At 47.5% G+C, this 12,000-nt stretch overlaps 1 protein-coding gene across 1 annotated transcript; it reads left to right on the top strand.

Moving 5' to 3' along the window:
- The first annotated feature begins 5,951 nt into the window (after positions 1–5,951).
- On the top strand, positions 5,952–7,855 carry FOXB1 (forkhead box B1). The gene is made up of 2 exons (XM_011363395.1): positions 5,952–6,365; positions 6,607–7,855. Exon 2 carries the CDS (start codon positions 6,663–6,665, stop codon positions 7,638–7,640), a length of 978 nt encoding a protein of 325 aa, XP_011361697.1. The 5' UTR covers positions 5,952–6,365; positions 6,607–6,662; the 3' UTR covers positions 7,641–7,855.
- Positions 7,856–12,000: the final 4,145 nt, after the last annotated feature.

Genomic DNA, 12,000 nt, shown 5'->3' with positions numbered 1-12,000 from the left:
CTCCTCTCTTAAAAAAGACCCCTTGCTCCACCCCGCTATTAAACAAAACACAATACCTTTTTCTGGGTGGTACTGCACAGAAGTTGATTCAGTTTTGACAATGTTGTTTAGCTATCATTTGCTATTTTGAATGAATGGAAGCAATCCCCCCTTTTACAACATTTGTTTCCTATTATGGAGAGGTGCAGCAGTTGAGGGCAGACATGTGAAAGTGGCTGTTTGATTCTCTTTTTCATCCCCCTGACCCTGCTTTTGTCCCTTCTCACCCTGGGAATGTCACGCCTCGCTACTTCACTTTGAGATGCTCAAGAAAGTGGCTTTGTTATTCCCTTTTAGACATACACGAAATTGTTCTCATTCCCCCCGCTGTAAAAGATACTTCACATCGGGACTCGGTTCACAAGTGCAATGCAATTTGGCTTAGTCCAACCTTTGTTCTGCTTGTACAAATGAGCGAACAGTGCACACATTATACAGTTGATCTACTGCTGTCTTAACCCCAGAGTTAGGGGCTGGGAGAAAAGCAAGTTAATCCCTTCAATACTGAGGTGGCTTTAGCAATATTTCCTCCAATAATAATAATAGATTTGAATTGCTGCTTCTATTTCACACAGTGTAGAGCAAAACTTATGGGGAGGGTTTAAGCAACAACAAAAATCCCTCTACCAACCTTTTGCAAATAACTTTTTAGACAAATACATTCGTAGGTTTGGTAATGCTCAGTTTAAAGCTATGCAATTGTTCGTGCAAAGAAGGGATTGGATTTGGAAACTAAGGCTTTAAATCCTTGAAATCTCAGAGCAAACCACAGCAAGCAAAGACCAAATGGTATTTAGCAAACTGATCCCAAAGAGAGGGCATTATGGCAAGCAGGGCAAGAGTTGTTTTCACAGGCATTGAAATTGCCTGCTCACTATGGGTGGGGGTTGGCACTTCTTGAGGATGGAGGCCTAGGGGACCTGGCATTTAACACTGGCTGCTGTTTGTTTTGTGCTTGAGGTAGAAGGAAAACTGAGCCTTCCCTACTCTGCAAAGTGCAGCAGCTGCTAGGGAACTACTGCTAAAAGGGTTGGGGTGTTGCCACTCCTTTTCTACTAACCCCAAGGAAAACATAGTTTTTAACTTAAGGGGCCACAGCCAGAGGGCTTCCAGGCAACAGGGACTAGGGAGGGAACACTTCTGATTTTGAGCCCCCCACCACCACCCCCGTTTGGATGGGAGTGAAGAGTGAGCAGAAGGTGGAGACTTGCCTTTCTCAGAACCCAGCAATATTGGACCCGGAAGGAAGAACTGATTTTGTATACTCATCAAAAGTTTCTTTTCTACCTCCCTATTATGAGTTAAGGTCCAAACCCCATGTAACCCAGTCACCAACCAATGAAATACATGGCTCCAAAGTTCCGTGGCACACATTCTTTCCTACTACTTGGGAAAAATAGGTGTGTTCCTTCCCGGGCCTCGTGCATGGCGGGTGGCAGTGGTGGGCGCTGGGGAAGAGCTGGCAGGGAAAGGGGGCAGAGTCCTTTCACTGCCTGTTGGCCATTGGCACCAGAGCACAAAGTGTCCCCTCCCCCCGCCTCTCTTTCTTGGGCAATTTGATTTCCCGCCAGACTTGGACGAAGAGGCCATGCAGTGCGGGTTCAAACTCCCGAGGCAGTCGGGGGAGTCATGGCGGGTAGGTTTCCCCTGATGCAGTGCCCAACTGGTGCAAGTCTCCGGGGCCCATGAACCCGCAAGACCCGTTGGGTCCAGGAGCCCCAGGTCGAAAGAACTCACTGAGCGGCTTCCCTCTGGTCTAACTCCAGAATGTTAGAGCCAGGCTTTGCCAAGCAGGGGTGCGGGTGGCAGAGGCACACAGATTCCAAGGACAAACAGCCTCCAGGACACTTAGAACGACAATTTTTTTTAATTGACCGCTGACAGGCTCAGGGAGTTTGTTTTAGTGCTGAATACCCCGGGAACAAAATCCTTTTGAAAGGAAAGCTAAGTTGTTTCACGCCACCCAAATGCAGATTTGGTGAAGAATGACTGATGGGACAAAGCAGGACGGTAGCATAGCACGGGTTCCCAGAGAGAGCGGAGAGCTTGGGCAACTGCAGGAGGCGGCCAGGAAAGGTGGGGTGGGCCAGAGGAGACCCTAAAACCTGAAATCAACGCTGAGCCAGCTCTCGACCTCCTACTCCCCACCCCAAACCCTCCCTGCACATTTCACAGCCCATTTCGTAGAGGAGATAAAAAAAAAAAAGCGGAGGGGAGAGGGGAAAAGTGAAGCCAAGGGAAATGAGAGACAAGGGTGCGGTAAGAAAGGGGAAAGAAGTGGAGCAGAGACTCACACTAGGGGCGGGGAGAGACTTGAGGTGAAGGAGGGAAGGACAAGGAGGGCAAAAGGAGGAGAAGAAGCGGGCAAGGAAGGCTTAGTTGAAACGCTCCAGGCAGCTCAGAGTTCACTTTCCAAGTGGGGAAGGCGGGTATTGTTTTTGGCGCCTAGGAAACCTTCGGAAGCTGCCGGGTACTTTCCCTCCACCTCCCGTCGGTGTTTGGTAAATATTAACCAACCAGGGCGAGTTACTTTCTGGAGTGTGGATGGAGGGGCCGCCGGGCTCGAGAGGGTTTTCCTCTTCTAGAGCCCCCGCCCCAAACACCAGCCCCACCGTTCACGCACACACACACCTGCTTGACAACAGAAGGAATCAAAATCAATATTGTATTTGTCACCTCTCTGTCTTCTTTTTACTCCCTCAGCAGCCCGGGTGCCACTGAAGCGAATTGTGGATTTATGGAGGGAAATTAGCATAAATTATTAGGAAATCTGTAGCCGTGTGTGGTCCAGCTTGTGGGAAAAGAGGCTATTGCGAACTCTCCAAGCAGAAAGGTGGTCGGTGGTGGGCTCCGCAGAGGCGATGAATGGCTATTGCACGAAAGAGCTTTCCATTTGGTTTGCACATGGGTATAATTGACTTATGTGTATTTTATACAGTTTTCACAACAACTCCCTAAGCCTCCTGGTTGGATGTGCCCCGTCCCCAAAGCTTCTGTTTGTTTTGGGTTCTGTATAATAGACTCAGATGCACTTTTCAAGATTTCTGGAAAGTGCTCCTTCCCCTCTCTTCTTCATAATACCAGTCTTAAAACGCTGTAAATAGCATGCAAATCCTCCTCCCCCTTCCCCTGGGCTTTGTAGATCTTCACTAGGAACCAAGACACATTGTCGTAGCAAAGGACATGTTTTAAATGTGCACATCACACAACTCCTCACCTCACCAAGGCAAACTTATGCTATTAGCTTCGATTTCCTTAATTAACCCCAGGCATAGACAATGAGCCTCACTGCCCATCCTCACCCTAGCCAAACTTTGAAGATTCCTCAGGCGTGAATTCCTACTTGTATCCTCGCATGTCTCAAACTTGATGGTGACAACTTTTCCGGGAAAATGAACAAAGATTGATTCCAACTCAGCTTTTTTGTTTAACCCAAACGTTCCCACTCTTATATTTTAATCTTCTGTTTACTCCAAGCAATGATTTCCACGGTTTACAAAGGCCCTTTACAAGGCAACAAAATGCCGATTGTTAAAACAAGAAAATATTTCTCTCTTCATCCCCCACCCTCAAACACAGGCACCGCGCAATAGAAAACAATCTTCCTGGCTGTCACCGGGGAAACAGTTCTTTCGCTCCTATCGTTCCACATCCCGAATCCAACCACTCTTAACATTTTACCTATATTCTGTATTTCAGTATGCACATATTTGCTGAAAGGATCCTAAAAGTTCTTAGAACTTCTATATTGGTACCTCTCCTTCCCAGGAGGGCTCCTGACTTGCCCACAGGAGCACCCTGTTTTGTACCTCTGAGGCCATCTGCCTTCTAGAGCAGGAAAACCTTTCTGTCTGGGAAACACAAGCCCTCACTACTGTTCTTCATCCGGGGTCCCTCAGGCTCCCAGGCTCCCCAGCTCCTCCCAAGCCAGGGCTCGCAAGCCGATCAGGGCCGCACCAAGTAATTCCCCGAACGCCGCACTTCCTCAGGAGCTGAAGCGCGCGCAGCTCCACCAAGTACCGCTGCCTCCAGCGGAAGCTCGGCAGAGATTCCACCCGGGTCCAGCTGGTTTAGCAGCAGAGGGTTTATCTGCCCTTCTCGAGCCGTGCCCCCAGAGACAGATCAGTGTTACTCCCTCATCCCCTCGCACCCACCGCCTCCTCCTGGTTATTTTTTCTGAATTAAGAAGGTGACATTATTCTTTTCTTCAAGCACTTCTGTTAATATTGAAAAACGTGCGCCTGCATCTCAAGCGAGGCAGCCCAGACGCGAGAGCCATTTCAATATTAATGAAATTGTTTAATCTCCTAAATTCATCGTGTTTAAGTTACGTTTTGGTGAGTTATTGACCAACTCTGAAACTGGTTAATGGAAGTGTGTGCGCACGCGCGCTCGCACTAGAAGATTTTTTTTTTTAGCTAACCCCAAACAGCTCCACCGAAAATGCTCTAATATCATTAAATGTGTCAAAACTTCACACCCAGAACTCTACCACCACCACCGCCATCACCATCACCACGTCCTCCTTAAAAGAAAAAGGAAAAAAACAAAAGTTCTCACATTTCCCGACTGAAGATGATTCAGTGTGACCTGTAGGTACTGTTTTTTAAAAAACACAGGAAATTTCTTTTAAAAATCATAAAGGTTGTAGAATGTGCAGAAATCAGTGAGACCTCCTAGAGTCTACTCTTAGACTGCGTGCATGCAGGCAGGGTCGACTCACTATTTAATTGCAATTTGATGATGACAACGACGATGACAACTACGATGATAATGATGATGATGATAACTCATGGAACCTTCCAAGACAAACTGAACAGAGGGGAGCCTGTCACCTGCTCCAGGGAGTGTGACCTGAGGCACATTCCTGCCCTCTCTCAAAAAAGAAGTTAAACTCACTGGTTCTTTGCCAAGTCTATAAGACATTGCTGTTTTCGTGGGGCCACAGGCAGCTTTTGCTGGGCTCTCTAAACCCTAAATAGGTTCTCTATGGGGGGGAAAAAAGTGGGGGGCTGGGGAGGGAAGAAAGTTCCGGCTGTAAAATGCAAACTTCCAGGCAACGCCTAACTCCCAAAATTTCAAATCACCTAGGGAAAGCGAGAGACCCTGCGGTTCATCTGGTGATAAAAGTGTGTCAGACAAACTCGGGCCCTCCCCAGGTATGCACACAGTCTGCCCAACAACCCCAGAGCCTTCATCTTGTGTCTAATAAAATTCCTGGAGAGCTTTTAAAGTAAAGACCTAGCCTATTCGCCCAGATACACCATTTTAATTTTTTAAATTTGGTCAATACAGTTATGTTCAAAATGGACTTTTACAGGGCTGCCCAATTACATTTTTGTAAGTATTTTTAAAATCCATCACTTAAAGCTACACACCCACTGTGCAGAGCTAAGGCAGCAGCCTAGGAAGGTCAAATCAAACTTTGACCTGCCTCTTGAAGGACTGGGGGGAAGGGTGTATTTTCATTATAATAACCCATGCAACTAGCCCCTGGTAATGCCAAGCGCAGGAAAAGGGTCTGCTTCAGGGGAAAGCCGTGCCTGAAGTTAGCTAACAATACAAACCCGATACAATGCGGAGGAAACAGAATACCCCAGCCAAGCAATTTCCATGTCAAACATCGTCTGCGCGGCAGCTCGGTCTGTGAACGTCAGTGGTCGCCTGAATCCCTGCTCCGCGGTCGCCGCCTCCTCATACCTTCACACCGTGCACCCAGGCCGGCGTGTCCCGCTCCCTGCCGGTGGCCGAGGCTCTTCCCCCTCGCCCAGTCTTGAGCTGGAAGTGATTCCTATTGGCCAAGGTGTCCATGTAAATAGGTGTGAAAGAAATCGGAGCTGGCCAGGCTCTCCCCTCTCGCTCAGTCCCCTCCCTCTGCAGCCCCCGCTCCCCCTCCTCTTCCTCCTCCTCCCAAGGCGATTGTCATATGATAGCTAAGAAGTGGCACATTAATGAAGCGCCGCTACAGGGGTCTTTTCTGCTCCTGTCACCGCTTAAAACTATCAGATGGTTCGAGGGAGGACATGGAGGCAGCCACCTAGCTCAGCGGAGCTGCGGGGTCCACAGCAGCGCCCTCCGGAGCCCCGAGGCCGCCGCTGCCACCGTCCTCGCCGGGACTCCGCAGCCGAGCTCGGCCGCCCGCAGAGCGCACGGCCAGAAGCTGTGCGGACCGGGCGGCGCCGGGCGCCGCGGGGCTGAGCTGAGGATCCAGTGTCTTGCAAAGTCCAGCCGAGCCGGTACACTGCGTCCCGGCTGCGCGCCGGGAAGGACCAGGCGAGCAGCAGCGCCATCCCGGATGCGGACGCGCAACTTGGAGCAACTTTAAGGTGAGCCGCTCTCTGCATCCCTGCCCCAGTCCCCGCTCCAGGTCCAGTTTATTTCTGTGCTACTCTCGCGCCGTTCTGCCTGCGCCCCATTCTGCACGCAAAGTTGCTGGCTACAGAGCGCGGGCTTATCCAGTGCCGCGGCCTCTACCCGCCATCCCCGAAGTCTGTCCTTCGTGTGGCCTATCTCGCGATGTCTATCTGTGCATCCATGCCCGCGCCCATTATCTTTACCCTTTCTCAGATACGAGTAGCAGCCGGCGCGCGCGGACCCAGAGCAAGAAGGGGGCAAACAGGAAGATGCCTCGGCCCGGCCGCAACACGTACAGCGACCAGAAGCCGCCCTACTCGTACATTTCGCTGACCGCCATGGCCATCCAGAGCTCGCCCGAGAAGATGCTGCCATTGAGCGAGATCTACAAGTTCATCATGGACCGCTTCCCCTACTACCGGGAGAACACGCAGCGCTGGCAGAACAGCCTGCGCCACAACCTCTCCTTCAACGACTGCTTCATCAAGATCCCGCGGCGGCCAGACCAGCCGGGCAAGGGCAGCTTCTGGGCACTGCACCCCAGCTGCGGGGACATGTTCGAGAACGGCAGCTTCCTGCGGCGCCGCAAGCGCTTCAAGGTGCTCAAGTCGGACCACCTGGCGCCCAGCAAGCCCGCCGACGCTGCTCAGTATTTGCAGCAGCAGGCCAAGCTGCGCCTGAGCGCGCTGGCGGCCTCCGGCACACACCTGCCCCAGATGCCGGCTGCCGCCTACAACCTGGGCGGCGTGGCGCAGCCTTCGGGCTTCAAGCACCCTTTCGCCATCGAGAATATCATCGCGCGCGAGTACAAGATGCCAGGGGGGCTGGCTTTCTCCGCCATGCAGCCAGTGCCCGCCGCCTACCCGCTCCCCAACCAGTTGACTACCATGGGCAGCTCGCTGGGCACTGGCTGGCCACACGTGTACGGTTCCGCAGGCATGATAGATTCGGCCACCCCCATCTCCATGGCTAGTGGCGATTACAGCGCCTATGGCGTGCCGTTGAAGCCTCTGTGCCACGCAGCGGGCCAGACGCTGCCCGCTATCCCGGTGCCCATTAAGCCCACTCCCGCTGCAGTGCCCGCGCTGCCGGCGCTGCCCGCGCCCATCCCCACCTTGCTCTCGAACTCGCCGCCCTCGCTCAGCCCCACGTCCTCGCAAACAGCCACCAGCCAAAGCAGCCCCGCAACTCCCAGCGAAACGCTCACCAGCCCGGCCTCCGCCTTACACTCAGTGGCGGTGCATTGACCCGCAGCGGCCGGCTCCCCCTCTTGTTCCCCTCTCCACCAGCTCACTCGCCTTCCCGGGCTGCCAGTCCTGCCCTCCCTGACCCGGGACCGCCACTCTGACTTGTCCATTTCACCTTCGGCCAACCCTCTCTTGCCCATGAGAACTTTGTTTTGGACCCAGGAGACAAAACACAAACTTGAAGATGGGCCTGGAGGAGCGTGGGAGTTGTCCTCGCCCCCTCAAGGGGGGAAGGCAGAGGGCACCTGAGCCAAGGCATCCCATCCCCGGGGCCCTCGAAACTCCCTCCCATTTAAGAGCCAGAGGTAATCCTGCCTCCCGCCTTCGCGGAGAGGAGCTCGTCTTCCTTCGGCCGGGATCCACGGGCCTCCGGCCTCTGCGCAGTTAGTTCCACTACCAGAGAAACCGCCTCAGAGGTTTCCTGGAACAGATCTCCCCTGAGGGCTGCAGGCGCGCGCAGCGGACGGCCGGATCTGTTCACATCTTGGAAATGTGCCGCGAAAAGAGACCACTAATCTTCCCACCCTACTCGCCTCCGCCCATCCGGCAGGGGCTGGGCGGACCGCAGCTTCCCGGAGTAGCAGGCCTGCTTCCCCAGCTTCTGCAGAGTTTTTTGCTTTGGGTTTTGTGTCCTGCCAGAGGCTCTAGGCGCTGGGGGAGGCTGCTAAGCTGGGAAGGGGATGTTTGTCCTCCACATAAACAAAACAAAACTAAAAGTAACCTTGTATTGTTTACAAAGCGCCCGGTAAAATGTAAACAGTGAACTTGAATCTGTATTGCTTGGCGGGCGAGCGGGCAAAGCCCACTTTACCTGTTGTAATGTGAATGTTTACTCTTCATTTCTAGCCAGGTTTAGGGGAGGGAAGGCGGGATGGGAGAGTTAATTGGGATGTTAACTTTCTGATTAGAGACCTTTTTAGCTATTTATTTTATTGTTGCGGGGGGGTGGGGGGTGGAGGAGATGAAATAAGCCCAAACTAAGAAAGCATCAAGGGCAACCCTAGAAGAATTTAGATAAGCTGACTGGTAACATGAAGGAGATGTGACGGGATAGGTCTCCCAGGGACAAGTCCTGTTTGCTACATAAACTTTTCCAAGAAGCTAAGGGCTGCAAAGAGGTGTAAATGCTTGTGAATAGGAATGATTATATACACTGTGTAAAATGCACTTTTGTTTGCTATATTCTATTAGAGTCTTAGGTATTTGCTGAAAAACGAACTGTTGTTCTGGTGTGACCTGCTTAAGTTAAAAAAAAAAAGTTGTAGTGTCATCGGAGCTGTAAAATTTTTACCTTTCATTTTTCTCCCCACCCTGTACAGAATTAGCATGACATTTTAAATATTGATGTTCTTGTTCCCAGCATGCCTCTTTCAAGACAAAGAATTTTAAAAAGGTGTCTACATTAAATTATGAACCTAGTCCAAATAATATTTTCTCATTAAAATATGTAAATTAAAACTTTAGTTTTGTGTGTTTTTCAAGAGTTGCTGCACAGAATCACTTTACAAAGGTAGATGTAGTGCTTCTCTAAGAATGCTTTCTGCAGTATATTGTCTAAATTTGTCTTGTTCATATCTTATTTTTAAAACAGTGAAACCTCATCTTACGCACTTGCAGACTGGGAGAGAAATTATTCAGATGGACTCTTGAAGATATTTCTGCAGAAGGAAAGAGGAAACAAACTGTTTCTAGCATAGATCAGGTGCACAGATATAGTGCTGAAAGAAAAACTGTTATTGAAAAAATATAGTGCTCTGTATGTATTCCTTCTATCTTAAAATATACATTTTACAAAATATATAGCATTCATATAAATGTAATGCTTATGTAGAAATCAGGTAGAGGCTATAGGGGATACAAAAAGTAGAAACAGACTTGCTTACTCAATGCTTAGATTCTGATGTATTTGGAGTCAGCTTTATTTCTTTGTTCCTTTAAATTATTGCAGTTGTTAAAATTTTCTTTTTCAGAAGTTATCTGAAAGTTCACTTTGCATGTCAAGTAACCTGTTTACTTGGAATTGAACAGATTCCTTTTCACTCCTTCATGTGGGAAAATAATGCTTGATGCATTTATTTTTAAAAAGCTAATGAAGTTATTTTAAATGCTTGACTCTAAGTATTTGCTTTTCTTCAGATTTTTGCAGAGAATTTAAATTTGCCAAGAACTTATGGCTCAGAGCCAATTGCAACTTTATTAAAGGGGTCACAATATTTCCAGTGAGGGATGTATTCAACTAATGAAGTTACAAGACAAGAAAAACTTAAATAGTGATTAACACTTTACTGTGTAAAATGATTAAACAAGAGACTGTGCAACCCAGAGAAACCCACAGAGAAATCATGATCACTATACTCCACAAGGAGAATCCTTGGCACCTGCGACCCTTCTATATTTAGAGAGTTATCTGAAAAAACTTTTTAGGATTAATGCAAAGGGTAATTAATCCTGTTGTGACCATTTTTTAAAAGGAAGGATCCCACACACAGCCAAAAAAAAAAAAAAAGTGGAAAATAAATGAATCATTGAACTGATTAAAATGCATGAAGCTACTAAAGCTCGTCAGACAGGGGACAACCAAACTCATTCATCAAGCCCAATTCACAATTATATCAACAAGATCAGCTAAAGAAAGCCTGGAAAATGTATCCACCCTGGGCTAGGAAACTCTAGAAACTTTGTCCTCAACAAGAAATCACCTACATTTTAAAAAATTAAATACATTTCCATCATTTCCTGCAAAATAAAATTAAGGCCATCTCTGAAATATTCTAATTTCATCTATTTTACTAACTGAATTCAAACTAGGAATGAAGGAAACATAAAACATGGGCCTCAAACATTTTGTAAATTATTAGCTTAGATAGTCAAGTATTCTTCCTATAATAGCCAGTGGAATTCAGAGTTAAGCGATGTGTACATACATATATTTAATAAATGGAAGCAAATAAGATGCAGATCCTATTTCTGATTTTTAGCAAAGAAGTGATTTCAATTCAGTATTTGAAAATGTTCTTTTCAGCTGGTAAGTTCGTCATGGTATATTGCAAAGAATGAAATAACTTGGGCATTGTGAGCCCTCCTTTCACAATTGCAGGCATCTTTTCTCAAAGTTGAATGAGTAAAGTAAAAAATCCATTGATGATATCTTGACCTTGATCAGAAATCCAAAGGCAGCCCAAACACACGTCTCCACCTCACCCTGTTTAGCTGAAGTGCCCCACAAATTAGGAAGTTTATAACTATGATACCTTCAATGGTTCTCTTTGTCATGTTAAGTATTTTCACCTGGCTCAAGTCCAAAGTCAATACACATGGCTTTAAAGTACAACTGGGAAAGAGACACCACCAAACAGTGAGGTGTATGTTCAGGGTTTTGTCTTTGAGAATAAACTTAACATATTATTTTTTATTTTGTAAACTTGGGCAGGATTGATTTTTTTTAATTCAGGTGTACGATTTGGAAACTTGGCTATTCTGTTACTTTGAGTCTTTAACATGATTCTGTACTCAACTGTATAAATGACTTTCTCTGTGATTTGGAAAAACGCTTACACAATGGATGAATTTTGTGTACTCTTCTCAAGAGAGAAGCTGCACAAGTTCTCACTGCTCTATTGCCTGGGTTGGAGTTTTGAAAAGTGTTAATACTAGCAGGAGCAGTGCTAGTAAATGATCCTAAGAATGGCTTAAATATTATAGCAGTGACTTCAATGGCTTTAAAATAGACGAGAACATTGAATGTCTTGGAAGCATAAATCTGGCCAGGTGCTCTAGTGGGGTGAAGTTAAGGGGTGAGAGGAAGAAGAAATCTAATGGAGTACGACAAACAGAAGGTTTTACATTAGTTTGTGCAAGGCAGGGTGGGGGTGGTGAGGTATAGTTTACATTTTTACAAATGGAAAAGGTATCCATTTAAGAAATGGAAGGATGAGTGAGAGTCTGTTCTCAAATTCTTAATATAAATGTCAATTATTTTTTTCTCCTAAAGCCACATATGCACAGCGACACCCAAACAAAAAACAAAACAAAACAAAAACAACCCAACCCACCGGCTGTGAAGCCTCAAAGGCGATGCATTTGTTTCGTTTAAACTAACAACAAATTATCTAATTAATATGTTTCAATTACAGCATGAAAGGCACAGCCCTTGGACCGCCCGCCGTGGGGGCACAATAGCCCCAGAGCCCACTCTTGGAATTTACAATAACTTCACATCTGTTTCTTTATTTCCCACTTTTTGAGTCTAAAACTCCTCTCAAGATCACTTCAAACCAACGCCTGAGTTATGAAATATGTCCCGGTGTTAAAGGGGGACGAAACTTTGCCCACGGATGCTTCATTTGCAAGCAAAAAAGTG

The sequence above is a fragment of the Pteropus vampyrus genome, unplaced genomic scaffold (assembly GCF_000151845.1).
Source record: "Pteropus vampyrus isolate Shadow unplaced genomic scaffold, Pvam_2.0 Scaffold85, whole genome shotgun sequence".
In the NCBI taxonomy this organism is placed as follows: domain Eukaryota; kingdom Metazoa; phylum Chordata; class Mammalia; order Chiroptera; family Pteropodidae; genus Pteropus; species Pteropus vampyrus.
Note: the sequence above shows the minus strand (reverse complement) of the source record. Positions and strands in the feature narration are given on the sequence as shown.